The sequence below is a fragment of the Solanum pennellii genome, chromosome 2 (assembly GCF_001406875.1).
Source record: "Solanum pennellii chromosome 2, SPENNV200".
NCBI lineage: Eukaryota > Viridiplantae > Streptophyta > Magnoliopsida > Solanales > Solanaceae > Solanum > Solanum pennellii.
The window spans coordinates 44660875-44675916 of NC_028638.1; the positions used below are offsets into that span (position 1 = coordinate 44660875).

At 34.8% G+C, this 15042-nt stretch overlaps 3 protein-coding genes across 5 annotated transcripts; 2 read left to right on the top strand and 1 right to left on the bottom strand.

Annotated features, from left to right (window-relative positions):
* Positions 1–1365: 1365 nt before the first annotated feature.
* On the top strand, positions 1366–8037 carry LOC107011402 (histidinol dehydrogenase, chloroplastic). Of its 3 annotated transcripts, none has more exons than XM_015210896.2 (15): positions 1366–1526; positions 1741–1859; positions 2065–2186; positions 2293–2345; positions 3214–3286; positions 3390–3491; positions 3605–3706; positions 3809–3880; positions 3957–4019; positions 4157–4198; positions 5405–5464; positions 5604–5714; positions 5971–6141; positions 6335–6425; positions 7352–8037. In XM_015210896.2, exons 2-15 carry the CDS (start codon positions 1748–1750, stop codon positions 7633–7635), a joined length of 1458 nt encoding a protein of 485 aa, XP_015066382.1. In that variant the 5' UTR covers positions 1366–1526; positions 1741–1747; the 3' UTR covers positions 7636–8037. The 3 variants fall into 3 exon arrangements, with proteins under 3 accessions (XP_015066382.1, XP_015066383.1, XP_027770489.1); XM_015210897.2 differs by having other exon boundaries at positions 1369–1526; positions 1777–1859; XM_027914688.1 differs by lacking the exon at positions 1741–1859 and having other exon boundaries at positions 1371–1526.
* Positions 8038–9244: 1207 nt separating this feature from the next.
* On the top strand, positions 9245–12240 carry LOC107008976 (seipin-2). The gene is made up of 2 exons (XM_015208209.1): positions 9245–10589; positions 11453–12240. The coding sequence occupies exons 1-2, from the start codon at positions 9405–9407 to the stop codon at positions 11936–11938; spliced, it is 1671 nt and encodes a 556-aa protein (XP_015063695.1). The 5' UTR covers positions 9245–9404; the 3' UTR covers positions 11939–12240.
* Positions 12241–12562: 322 nt separating this feature from the next.
* On the bottom strand, positions 12563–14916 carry LOC107010679 (aquaporin NIP1-1-like). The gene is made up of 4 exons (XM_027914206.1): positions 13618–14916; positions 13306–13503; positions 13160–13221; positions 12563–12776 (listed from the first exon to the last, which is right to left on the bottom strand). Exons 1-4 carry the CDS (start codon positions 13819–13821, stop codon positions 12563–12565), a joined length of 678 nt encoding a protein of 225 aa, XP_027770007.1. The 5' UTR covers positions 13822–14916.
* Positions 14917–15042: the final 126 nt, after the last annotated feature.

The window sequence follows — 15042 nt, forward strand, 5'->3', positions numbered from 1 at the left end:
TAAATGAAAAATTATCAAATTAAAATATTTTGCATAATGCTAAACTCAATTACTGAAAAAGTTCACGATACTATTTTGGTATATCTGAAAATAATAATCACGAAGGAATGACTTGATTTTTGTGGAATCTGTTAATTTTCTGATAAATTTAGGTAGAAGGATGACAATTGTTCACTTTCAAATACTTGAAGGATGTTGTCTACTACGAATGATGCTTTAAGGATCTAGTTTGAGTTAGGAGTATAGTTTAAAGATGTATTGACCAAAAACTCATAATTATATGATAGATATACTAAAAATAAATATCCAAGATTAATTATCAATAAAAACAATCAAGAAATAAGTAGTCATTTTTTTTTTCAATTCTACCCTTAATAGTTACTCAATTTTGTTAAATTAAAAAATTATATAAACTTTTAATATTCTTAATATAATAAAAATATATTAATCAAATTACACCTTATATTAAATTTAATTCGTGGAAGTACAATAAACCATACCCAAAAAGCCACTATCAAGCCATAAAAATAGTTCGCATCTTGAGAATGACTCTTTACCAGGACTTTATAGCATGTGTTGTCTCAAGTCCCAAGTTTACGAATCACATATTTTTTTTTATTGATTAGGTTGAGTGTTTGATCATTGATGACTTTGTTTTATCAAAGAGAAACAAAAAGAAAGGTGTTATTTTTCATAACCTATAACGTATACTACATCTGTCCCTAATTATTTGTCTACTTTTCTTTTTATAATTATCCGTAATTACTTGTTCATTTTGATAAATCAAGAAATGACAATTTTCTTTGACCTATTATATCCACAATTAAATGACTAATTACTTTGAAAAACGTAGAACTTTTCACCCACTTCATAATTAACAGGGGTAAAATGATAAACTCACTACGTCATTAATTATTTTCTTAATAGGTGTGTTAATTTAAAAGTGAACAAATAAAAAGGGACAGAGAAAGTAATAAATACTTATTTTATTAGAAAGAAAAAAAGATGTCGAGAAGATGGGATCAGAACTTAATAAATTTCAAACTTTCTATTCCATATCCGTTGCAACTAGTATTTGGATGTTTTTGCTTGAGCTGTACGAGATGTGAAACATATATATATATATATATTTTTGTTAATGTTTATTATCGGAACAACTCCTCTTATTATCAAATGAACATGTTCGATAATTTAAAATGATCATAGAGCCCATCGAAAAGAATCTATTATTTTTCCCTTATTATATTCACATTTTATATTAAAAAAAAATTTGAGCTTTCCATTGCGCCAAGCCACTTGTCCAAGTGTTTAGCACTTTGTGCAATTAATTGGGCCCATTAATCTTCCAAATTACAAGCCCAAGTTATTTCTTCCCAAATTAATTTCGGCCCGCCATTTCCAACCTGGTTTCTCCTTCCCAATAGTCAATTGAACCACCACCACAAAGTACACAACTCACTCTGCTGTGACACCGCCGGCGACGATCTGCTTAACTTCTCATCTTTCTCCGGCGACGACGTCTAATTGTAGGTTTAAGCCCTCTTTCTTCCTCATTAGTGAAAATTTCTAATCCTTTCTCCAAATGCTTTTTTTTGTGTCTGCTTCGTATATCAATCAATTCTCTGATTTTCAAGGATTTTCTAATCGTTTCTCTTCTCAGAAAAAAAAATTAAGCTCTAGAAACAAATTTGAATTTTATCATATTTTAGACAGTATAGTCTAATTTTGGTTTGCTGTCAGAACATTGATGGACTGCAACATTCTATCATTGAGTAGGTCCTGTAGCTTGGCTAGTAATCTTCGGGCAATTCCTACACGCAATACTGTATTTTATCGGAAATATTCTTATCTACCTGCAGGTATTACTTTCAGAAGTTCCTTCTTTTGCAGAATGTTATTTGCATTTTGTGCATGGCATTTTTCGCAGAACTTTTAATTGGTTGCTTGTAATTGTTCTTATTGGTGAAAACCATTGCAAAGTTCTATGCTTTATATTAAACGTGTCTTCCTAGAGATTTACTGTTGGGGTTAATGTGTCATATTGTTTTTGATGGTTATTAACAGGGTTAATTCGTAAGTCAATTAGGTGCTCAATGAAGTCGTATAAGTTATCGGAGCTTACAACCTCTGAGGTTGACAGCCTCAAGGCTCGTCCTCGCATTGATTTCTCCTCCATTTTCGGCACAGTGAGTTAACAATGCTTCTTGAACTAAATCATTTATCCCCCTTAAATTTACTTATTTACAATTTAATTTAGTTGACTTGTTTTGAATGTTGAATGAATTGTATCAGGTTCAACCCATTGTTGATGATGTTCGTAATAGAGGTGATGCTGCAGTTAAAGAGTCAGTGCTTGTTTTATATTTATGACTTACTGTATTTGTTTCATCAACAAATCTTACCCTGTATCTGCTATATCAAAATGCCCATTTCCCCTTTCCCTTTCCATAAGACTGCAGATATGAGTTTATCTTTGATGATTTAAGGAAAAAAACCATGCAGAACAGGTGTTATTGATCCATAGAAAATACCAAAGAAATGCTCCATGTGGAGGTGCTAGACTATCATATCATATATAAACAATTTGTGTAATATTAATGAATGATGTAAAGGGCATCCCTCCTAACATATTATGTTGTGTGTCCTTATTCTTATTGCACGGACCAAAATGATGGAAATAGTAAGTGGCATAAAGATGAGGTTTATCATGCTCCACATTTCAATCTCTGGTACAGTGTTTTTAAAAATGAAAAGCCCAAAAATATGACAAGGTTCCACATAGAAAATCCAACTGGATGACCTTTGTGTCTTTGCAACTGTTAGCCTAAACATAAAATAAAAAAGATTAATGATTCTATATTGCCGTATCAGACACCCTCCCTTTCTCTCTCTCTCTCTCTCCATTTTAAGTTCCCTTTGAGAACACTGGAATTGTGTCAACTTCTTAGTTACACTATCTTTCATTAATTAAAGCTAATACAAGTATCTTTGGAGCGTGTTTCTAATGTTTCTGTAATTGATTCTATCTACTTTAGTTGACTTTTCTTTTTAGTTTGATGGACAGAGTAATTCCAAACCTTCAGAATATCCCCTAGTTTAGATCACTTATCATTATTTTGGAGTTAATAGTTCCATGTGAAATTAAAATTTGCCAATATAGTTAGTCTGTCTTGTTGAATTGATGTTACTTTATTTGATATCTGTAATGCTCAGTTACACATCGCGGTTTGACAAAGTTGTACTGGATAAGATAGTTGAAGATGTCAGTGAGCTTCCAGATCCCGAGGTATGATTGAAGAGAGTATTCTGTTCTCAGAATAATTTTCTTGAAAGACAAATGATTTCAGCTTTTCTAAATTTCGATCTAATTGCTTCTTTATTTGACTCAGCTCGATTCATCTGTTCGAGAAGCATTTGATGTGGCATATAACAACATATATGCCTTTCATGCTGCTCAAAAGCCTGTTGAGAAAGTTGTTGAGAACATGCATGTAAGTTTTGTGGATATTGTACAGGATTGATCTTAGTTGTGTGGCCTTATATAACAACATTATCTTTATACTTTTATTTTTCCTTTTAACTTCTGTATTTCCTACTTTGTCAGGGGGTCAGATGTAAACGTGTCGCTAGGAGCATTGCCTCTGTAGGGCTTTATGTTCCTGGTGGAACTGCTGTTTTACCTTCTACAGCTCTGATGCTTTCAGTTGTATGGTGATTCAATTTTCCGTGTTAATTTTATGCTCTTATTAATCATTCTTTCAATGCTAATTCCCTAAGTACAAAATTATCAATTTTTCCCTTTGGCCAGCCAGCACAAATTGCTGGATGTAAAACAGTTGTACTTGCAACTCCACCTTCTAGGGATGGCAGCATTTGCAAGGTACTTGCTTACCATCTCACTTTTTTAGTATGACTTAAAGTATCAGTCACCATTTATTTGGATGCCTTTCTTGTAGGAAGTGCTTTATTGTGCCAAAAAAGCGGGTGTGACCCACATCCTTAAAGCTGGAGGTGCTCAGGTATATGATGATATGCTTCCTTGATCTTGCATTCATCAGCCGATGTTGCATCTGACTCATTTTCAGTTAGTTTCTTAATTTTTGCAAACACCTTTTACTTACTGGGACACTTACTGTAACTTTCTTAAATCCCACAGGCAATTTCTGCAATGGCCTGGGGCACTGAATCATGCCCAAAGGTACTACTTTCACCTTAAGGAATTGAAACCTGGCATATTGTATCATACAAGCACTAGTATACTTCTATTGTTTTGCTGAGTTTACGCATGAGACACAGAATAATGTAATTAACACGAGTACATTCAGACAATAAATCCTGGCTTGAGTAGACACTAGACACATATTATATTTCTGAAGTGTTCCTTTTCCTTTTTGTATAAAGTAAGAGATTTATCATTGTGTGGACATCAAGAAGATGCCAAATTACAAAGGTATAACCAGTTAGCTTCAGTACAGAAGGGAAAAAACATTTCAGCACTGGTACAAGTAATCTAAGCTAGAACTAAGGAGTGAACAAAGTCCAGTAACATGTCAATGCTATTAACATGTGAAAGAAAATTCCAACTAAACAACTTGACTAAACATTGTCTTTAGAGATTGGGTAGGAGTTGATAACTTGATATACCATCAAAGCATGTGTGATTTTTTTGCTAGGTCGATGAACACCATCTGTAAGTCATTATTATTATTATTAGGATTAGAATCCAGGTGAAGGAGTTTTTCTTAGTTAGATACCGAAAAAGAAAACTACTTTTTTTGTGTTGAGCAAATCTAATTAAGGCTTAATAAATCAAGGGTGGGACTAAGAAGGCTAGGTAGTACTATTGGTTTTAGTCAAAAGCACAAGAGAACTAGAATAGAAGAATTTAGGCTGGGGAGGCAAGCAGGTCCAGTCTGATATTACTCAGGGAAGTCTGTCTTTTTTTTCTGCAGTGGTTTAGGGGCAGTTTTATCCCATAAAATACAGAAAAAGTTTTTCGAGTATTTGAGAATATGCCTTTTGTTTTTTCTAAAAAAGTTCTCTGGTACTTGGCTGAAATTTATATTTTATTAGGGTTACATTCACTTCTCAGGATAGATATCAAGTAAGATGCCCCTATGTACAGTGTATGCTATTGACCCTTATTGGTACATTGACAATATTTCTTACAAAGAAAAGTAATTATGGATTGTACAAGCACATAAACATTGATCTGTTCCTTGTACATCTGTAAAGCTTCTACCCTCAATGTCCTTGAATCCTCAATCCTGTGGTTGCCTTGTATACTTTAATGAAGTTGGTTTCCATTCTTATTGTCCTTTGGATCACTTTACAATCGAACTTTCCTCTTCTTTCTTTGATAATATAAAAGGGGAAGCATTATGTACATTGCCATCTATGCCAGGTTGAGAAGATATATGGGCCTGGAAACCAGTATGTCACTGCTGCAAAAATGATCCTGCAGGTATTGGTTTCAAGTAAGAGACAATCTTAGGTTAGGGATATTTGCAGTGTAGATAAATGTCACTCGTAATAAATACGCTGCGGAAGACTAATGTCTTCACTTAAATTGCCTTTTGCTAAGTAATATTCTCTCTCAACAGAACAGCGAAGCGATGGTTTCAATTGACATGCCTGCTGGGCCTTCTGAAGTCCTTGTTATAGCTGACAAGCATTCCAGTCCCGTCCATGTGGCAGCAGATTTACTTTCACAGGTATCAGCTCCATTTTCACTGCTTGATCAAGTTTCCATTCATACTTTCTGTGTCTGAATCAAGTGCTCTTGTATTTCACATTGGGACAGCTTATGTCTCTTCTGAGATTAAAATAAGAGAAAATTTAAGCTATTCACAGTGAAGAAGATCAACTGTTAATAGATTAAACTGAAACTTCCTTCAATTCCTATCTATCATTGTGGCAAAGACTGGGCAACCTCTATTTATTCTTATCATCTCAAATGCATTTTTTCAGGCGGAGCATGGGCCAGATAGCCAAGTCGTACTGGTTATTGCTGGGGATGGTGTTGATCTAAATGCCATTCAAGAGGAAATCATGAAGCAATGTCAAGCACTTCCAAGGGGAGAATTTGCACTTAAGGCACTAAGCCACAGCTTCACTGTGTTAGCACGGGATATGCTGGAGGTATGTTTGTTATTTGTTGATCTTGGTTGGCAGCAATTTGCACAGAGTTGGATGTATACTTGCTGTCATAAAATAATTCTGCCTGAACATAATATAAATAATCAATTACATCATGTATGTGAATGCAATATTCCTTATAAATTTCTGTCAGCTACAGCCTTTTCTCTTAGACTTAAATCACAATCTTGTCCAGGCAATTTCCTTCTCAAACATGTATGCACCTGAGCATCTGATAATCAATGTGGATGAAGCTGAGAAGTGGGAAAATTTGATTGAGAATGCAGGTACTTTAGAGGCATGCACTTGCTAAGGTTCTCTTTTTCCATTTGGCATATCCAATCTTCTGTTGGTGTTTTTGGGCTTATTGGGCTGCTGATTGTTTATGCATATCTGAAATATGATCCACAAGCTTCTCTTGGTTTTTTTTGCCACGTTAAGGCGAGATATATAGTGGATAATATGTTCATTTTTATTCTTCCCATCTTCTTGAATTTCTTATGTGAGTTTCCGCCCAGCCTTTTGTCATCCTCCTTAGAACAAAACTTCTCCATATGATTTAACAGCCTTCTTTCTTTACTTGAGATTTCTGTTTCATTTTCTTTTTCTCCCCTTGTCTCATCATCCAGCTGGTTAATTTTAGGGGTTTTAGGCTGTATTGAACTGTATGAGATCGATAGTTTTTTCTTCTTTTTATTCCTTGAACTGTATGATTTAGCCTCAAGATGACAAATAGAAGGTTCATGATGGCTGGCTATTAGCGAGCCGGATAAGAAACTTCACTAGTGATCCTTTGAAGTGCTTGCATTTTTCTTAAATTATTCCGTTTCTCTTTTTTTTTAGAAGATATTCATGCACGGGTAGTTGACTAGCCTCTTCTTTTTTCCGCATAGTGGTCAGTCAGCTTGAGTTTCTAGGATAAGCTCTAATATTTTCACTTCGGATGGTGGCTGTAATAAGCTCTAATATTTCGCTTCGGTAGTTGACATACCATATTTTTCTCTGGGCTTAAAGAAATCTTGATTTACATTACAGTAGCATAGATGAGGCAAATGATGTCTTCAGTGTTCGTATGTAATACCAGGTAACTGGAAAGTAGGGTTGGAGCCTTGGAGGTTCATATTTTACCATCAATTAGCAACTTACTACTGATCAACCATGCTTCCCTTTGGTAAATCTTAACATATAAATAATCTACTCTGACTACTTGCAGGTTCTGTATTTATGGGAAAGTGGACACCTGAGAGTGTAGGAGATTACGCAAGTGGAACTAACCATGTTCTTCCAACTTATGGGTATGCACGGATGTATGGTGGGGTCTCTTTGGACTCTTTCTTGAAGTACATCACTGTGCAGTCTTTGACAGAAGAAGGGCTGAGGAATCTTGGTCCTTACGTAGAGAAAATGGCCGAAGTTGAGGGTCTGGATGCCCACAAGAGGGCTGTAACCCTCAGACTACAGGACATAGAAGCGAGACAAGTATCACACTCAAGGTGATCCCTCTATTTGTTTGCATGAAAGAATAAATATTGAGCATTGCAGCTGAGGTCGTTTATAGTTTTGTTGAGGGGGTTTGAAGCTCTATATTACCTGCACTCTGATTTTTGTCCTTCCAAGTGTTGAATCAAACACACTTGGGAAGAAAAAACAGTAATGGTAAATGGTTACCACGGATGAGCTAGTGCATCTGCTGTATTTGTTTGAAATAAAATCAAACCAGATATCTGAGAAGATGATTTTATCAAATCAAATTGTACTGAGTTTGAGGGTTGTATTTTAATTGGTCTTTCACCATGTTTTGTAACAAAAGTTGTATTGGAGCAAACATGTACTAATATTTTGGATTGTATCAAGAGGTTGCTTAGGCTACATATAATGAAGAGCTAATTTGAATTTGCATTGGACATACAAAATTAAGTAGTTCCAGAACTCAAAATCAAGAATGCAACACGTCATCTCAAAAAGCACCATGAACAACCACATGCAAGGTTTGGCATTAGAGCTCACTAAATTCGAATTCGTGTGAATGTCTCATATTGGGCGTAAAACGTTATTTAACCAAGGCGATTTTACTGTAAAATGTTATTTAATCAAGGCGATTTCACTGTAAAACGTTATTTAACCAAGGCGATTCCACTGTAAAACGTTATTTAACCAAGGCGATTCATTGGTGGAGGACTCAAACCGTGACCTTTGTTAGTTATTGTAACTTCACAAAAAAAAAAGCCATAAAGTCTCTTAATTATGATAGTAGGTTTAAAATGGTTTCTTAATTATATATTTGTTAGATTTAGTCTTTCAATTATTCAAAAATTTATCAAATATGGTCTCTTAACTATACTTTTATCGTATTTAGTCTCTTAATATACATTTACTAGTTTAGGTCCTTTAAGTATTTTAAAACTTATCATGCTTATTTTCTATTCATTTTTATACAAATAACCAAGGTTTATATTAACGGAGTCCTGTCTCGAGAAAATATAAGTCATAATTTTATTTAACGGATAATAGAATAAAAAATATTATTGCTACTAATCACTTGAAAATACTAAACTTAAATTATATATTGCTTGTTAAATTCAAAATTTGTACTCCAACAATTTTATTAAAGGAAATTTGTTCAATTTTTCAGAAGTTCAAATTTATAAAATGGTAGATTTGAAACTTTTTTTTTAGTTTTTTCTAATAGATCGATTTTATTGTTCTATTCATTTTATTTTGCATAGCGAAAATTAATAAATAATATCAAAATCTCTTATTTTTCTTTTATATGAAAAAATAAAACTAAAAATATTCGTGTTGATTATAAACCGTTAATCGCCAAGCAAGAGAACGCAATATATTCAAGTCATTAGCAATAATTATATGCTTCATTTTAGCCTCAATTCAATAAAATTAGAACTTATATTGAAGAGTTAAAGATCTAACTTTACAAAGAATATCATTAATATTAAATCTAAGCTATTTGTGTAAAAAGTTAAACAAAACTAAACTTAATAAATTTTTGAATATTTAATAGACAAAATCGATAAATATATAGTTAAAGAATCAAAACTAATAAACTTTTTATTAGTTATGAGACTACATTGCCTTTTTTTGTTTTAAAAAAATATATGTACAAGTATTGTACCTAATAGTACAACCTCTGTGCTACAGAATTTTGCAAGCGTATCAATATCCCTTGAATTTCCTTTTTCTTCTTCATCATCATCAAACCCTTCACACTCCAAAACAATAGAGTCCACAATTGTTGAATTTCGTTTGTTATGGAAGATACACAACCAAATAAGCAAGCCAACAACGGAGACTTATTTGATGATGCGGCGGACGAATTCCCCTTCGACGATTGCAGCGACATATTTTCCGACGCCGAAACCGGCGGATCGGAGGATGACGTAAACCTTAATCAATCCGTGGAAAATGACAATTTACCGTTGTCTTCTCTCCGGCACCGGCGACCTTTTTCTTTCAATGATTCTGGTAACGAGTCGACTAATTTTCGACCTTTCATAAGTTCCGAGAGTTATTCGAATTCGAGAGAGCGCTCAAGGAAATTTATGGCAGATAAGGATAAGAATGGAAGTTCGGACAATATAGAAAGTTCGAACTCAATGCAGCTTGACTTGAGCACAAAAAGTCAAAAAGGTATATGTGATGAACAAAATAAGGAGATTCCAACAGGTATGAATGCAAATAGTGTAATAATAGATAATTCGAATGAGGATTCTTCACTGCTGAAAGAGGATTCTGTAATTACTCATGTAAACAATGACGAAATCGATAATTCTGAGGAAGTTAATTCACATTTGAGAGAAATTGATGATTCAAGTTCGAATATTTTGTTTGATTTAGCGAATTTAGTCATAAAATCTGTTGGATATCAAGTGAATATGTTGATAACTATTGTGAGTTTGATGATAAAGTTGTTTACATTTCCTGTATGGATAATATATTGCTCTTATATGTTTGTGATGGATCCATTTCAAATAATGAGGCGTGTGAAACTATATGTACTACACAGGTTTATGAGGAGTTTTGGGTTTGTGTTTGAGAATACGTTGAAATTTGTTTCTAGATGGTTGAAGGAGCAGAGTTCAGTATGGAGGTTGGGGCTACAACTTGGATGGGGATGTTTGTGGTCTGTGTATGTTTGTTTTGTTTTGGTTGGATTGCTGGTATCAGCTTTTATAATGGGTGGCATCTTGATAAGAATTATGGTGGAAGAGCCTATCAGGATGAACGAGCCTTTGAATTTTGATTATACAGCAAAGAGCCCAGTTGCATATGTGCCGATAATAAGGAGTCCAGGTGTGACCTGTGGTGTAGATAGTCAAGTGGAGGTTGGAATGGTTGATGGGGTGCGAGTTATCCCACCTAATCATAAGTTGCAGGTTACTGTTTCACTAATGTTGCCCGAGTCAGATTACAACAGAAATTTGGGCATTTTTCAGGTATGAGCGCAAAGACAGTTTCATACGTGATGGATATTTTGCTGCTAGATACAGAATAGTTGTAATTGGAACTTATTGTCCATAGTTCATCAACATAGGTTCATTGACCTGATTGGGAAGATGTTTTTTTTAAAACAAATTGTGAAGTTATTGCTTTAGTTTATGCGTACAAAGTTAGTCCCAACAGCTATGGAAGTCGCTTGACTGTGTACATGTATGCCATATTTGTTATGTTTGGTGCTTTCTGCAAGGATCAAATTCTGTTGTATATTCAGATGGAGGATATAGTCTAGACAGGATTTTCTATTGCAAAATGATTATAAACTGCTATCATCCAGATAAGTTTAACTAATGCACAAGTTGGAGTTTGAATAAGCTTTAGACATCTGATTTTGCTGACTGCGTATCTGGTTTGTGTATGGCATGCCATAGGTTTTTAAGCTAGTGCATTTTTCAGTTGATATACTTTTAAAAAAGCTGCACATAAAAAAGGAGACCCAGGGGTGTGCGGAAGGGAAATAGTTGTAAGAATAAAATGTTTGTCTCACAGTGATATGAGTATTTGATATCAATTTCTTTCTCCTGTCTAGTGTCTATTTACCAAGTTAACATGTATACTCCCTCCAATTCTAGTTTCATTTTGTCCGTTTCGCCTATATATTGAAGAACTTGGCACAATTAATTTTATTGATTCACTTCTGGTAGAACTTCAAGCCTTCTACCTATTTTAGGAAAGCAATGTTGAGATTTACATTGCCGACCCAAATTAATTCTAGTTCTTGAATTGTTGGTTTGTTATGCATTTCTACATGTCCGGTCTTACCTGAATGATTTACTAATTCTTTTGTTTATTACACCTGAAGGTTCGGGTTGATTTCCTCACTTCTAATGGTAAAGTGCTATCTAGCGCCAGGCGACCTTGTATGTTGCAATTCAAAAGCAATCCTATACGCCTTTTTTCTACTTTTCTTAAAGCTGCCCCTCTTGTCACTGGATATACATCAGAATCCCAAAAGTTAAAGGTAGACTTAAAGGGCTTCTCTGAAGGTTTCATTCCAACTGCATGCTTGAGGGTGATCATTGAGCAACGAGCTGAATTCCACCCTGGAGGTGGAGTTCCCGAAATATATACTGCCTCTTTAACACTGGAGTCTGAACTTCCTTTTGTGAAAAGAATGCTATGGTATTGGAAGACAACATTATTTGTGTGGGTTAGCATGACATTGTTTACAATGGAATTCCTTTTCGCTCTTCTTTGCTGCAAACCTCTTATCATTCCAAGTTTACGATTGAGGCATCACTCGAACAGTCGTACAGGTTCACCGAACAATGCACCTATTGGAAGGTAGTAAAAGCTTATGGTTTGATCTCTTGAATCATGCTGCCATTTCTTTTTTGTATGTACATAACAGGTAATTGTCGGTTTATTCTTTTTCCCCAAGTGTAACTTATTTTAACATGTATGCATAGTCAATGGTTATTATTTTTTCTCTGAAAATGTACACCCTCTCATGAGCTTTCAGTTTCTTTGACTAGTATAACATTGTGTCCTGAATTTTACAAATGTCGGATACTTTGTGTTTCCTAAAATTTTCCTCTGTAAAGCATCATTTAGAAATACTGCAATATAGTCATTTCCTATTTGGACAGAGTTCTGGGAAATTTAATGTGGTTATGAGACTACTGCCTCGTGATAATATTTTCTTTTGGTAAAACCTCAAAATGATTCGTGGAGCGCCTGAATTGAAGAATATAATGTAAATATTAGCTAAACAGTAGATATCCAAATATCTATCATATAAGTTATAATATATAGTAGCTGCCAAATGCTTCTATCAATTACAAAGAACTGCATAGATGACCAGAACAGTGGTTTTTTATTAAGCACTTTTGGGCTGATCTTCTGCGGAAAGATTTAAACCTAGACCTGAGAAGTGTTTGATTATTCAGACGGGGAAAGTAGTATTTGTCGTTTAAACTTTGTTTTGGGCTAATCTTCGGAGAAAGGGAAGAAACTTAGTGACTTCATTATAGGACTTAACAGACTTCATGGCATTGTAAAACCAGATACCAGTTGTAGCTCCTGCTGTAGGACCCAAAATGTATATCCATTGTTTCTTGTAACAATTTGATAAAATTGCTGGTCCCAAACTTCTTGCTGGATGAATTGATCCCCCTGAAATAGGCCTGTTCATCACAATAGCCAAATGTACCCAGTCAGGCAAAATTGGAGAACGAAGAAGAGTTAAGACTCCAAATAACACCGTTAGAAACTTTTACTCCCAACTCAGTTATGAGTGTTGGCCCTGTACTTGTTTTATTTGTGAAAAACATGTTATTATATTGGTTCATCCCCATGCTCCTGTTCTTGTAGCTTTTCACTCAGTTTTAACTTCCAATTTGCTGATGATAGTCTGAACTGTGAAGTATTCTTCCACTTTGAGATGCTCATGTTTATTTTCTGTAGCTATTTTAGGAAAACACATTCTTTTTGAACGCTTCGCTAGAAAAATGCATTCTGAAATGGGTCCAAAGTTAGTGGGAAAACAGAAGTTATCTATTTAGCATACCCAGCAAGGATAGAGTTAATTGTGATTACAGCTCCAATAACATGTCCATTGAGTTCTCCAACCTGCATTAGTAAACAGAGAGAAGGATAGAATAAGTCAAATTCTGTCCTAGGATCTTTACATCTAAACAAGCAGTGATCACTAACAGCTCGTTTATCCATTGCGGTGCCTGCAACAGCAAACATGAGGTAGGAAGTGATCAAGAATTCTAATCCAAGAGACTGCAAATCTGAGCCAGCTGGAATTGTTCTCAGAAACTGAAGTTGCTCTTCCTTGAACATTAATCTCACTGTGACAGTTGCTAGAGTTGCTCCCACGACTTGTGCTAACATATATGCTGGCACCTGGAAATAGAGTAGCCCAAAAAGTAAGGAGAAGCAGCCTTAAGTTTTTTTTTTTTGAATGTTGTTTAGTCCTTTCTTGCTGTAGTTTCGGTAACTGAGAATGGAGAAACTTACATGTCTCCATGCTACCCTCTTACATGAAGCAAAAGCAACGGTGACAGCAGGGTTAAAATGGGCACCAGAAACAGGCCCAACAGTGTAGATCATAACCATCATAATCTTTTTGTTTACCACCATGGCAGCAAAACCAGCAAACATCGATAAGTAGGTGCCTAAAAGCTCTGCCACTAACTGCATTGAAAACACAAGATTACTCATCAACTTGCTCCATTTTCTGTATTATAATTGCATGTTATGTTATATGGACAACTAGTTTGCCTTGTGACTCTCAGTGTTACATTAGGTGCTTGTGGCGTTTTGCCAGTTCAAGGTGTTTACAATATGTTGTGAGATTATCTTCTTTAAGCTAAGTGAGCTTTCCCATAATGCTTCACACCATTAAAAGTACCACTACCATATATGTGTCTTAGCTTGTTTTTCTTATCAATTTTTAATGTGAAACTTCATTCATACACCTAACAGTGTTACACTAAACCACTTTTTAGAAAGTGAAGGGTACTTGTGTAGAGTTATTTATGCCATTATCTGCAACTCAGACAAGTTGATGTAATGTGAATGAGATATCTTCAATTTTCAACTTGTAAAATCCTTTAGTAGATTGAGAACTAGTTATATGTAGCATCAAAGAACTGGAAGAGTGAGTTTACCTTTTGAGTGAAGCTTATAGTTTCATCAAGTTTCTTGGATGCCAAACATGGACAAGAAAGAATATGATGCACATTATCATCTTTGATTTCTAAAGCTGTTGCATGACTGATATCTGATATCTCAGCCATTCTTGAACTCCCTCTCAGGTATTAGAAAGCTATGATTTCACTTAATCCCCCTTTGAATGTGGATATATATAGGAGACATTTATTTTTGTGATGGTGGAAATTTGGAAACATGAATTGACTACAAAGTTTTTTAGTGTCCTTTTGGAAACACCAACCTTTTATTCTTGCTAATGTAAGTATTATACAAGACCTGTAGTTTGTGAATGGAAAATGACCAATATTAGAAAAAGCCAAAAGGTTTGAGTCAAATATTGCTAGAGTCCAAATGCTCAAACAGAAAATCCAATATTTTGCTCTCTTAGTGCCAATAATTCTATTGTTTGGGTTAATTCTTATGGTAAAGTGACTTGTGCCACTAAATTGCTATGTATACTCAAAGCTCAATTTAGTTGTTCACATGGTAAAGTTGAGATGTTTAGTAATGTTAATTGGGGTGCATCAGTAGAGGACAAGAGAGCAACCAACTTCAAGAGGAAGAAAGCTTTTTGGTGAAATGCATTGAACATTCTGTTGCACATTAGTTTTAGATGCTAACATCAGTTTTCTCCAGTCTTACATTTATCACAAATTGTAAATTCTAAGGGTGCGTTCGGTATGGAGAAAAATATTTTTTTAGAAAATGTGCTCCTACCTTCTACCTTCA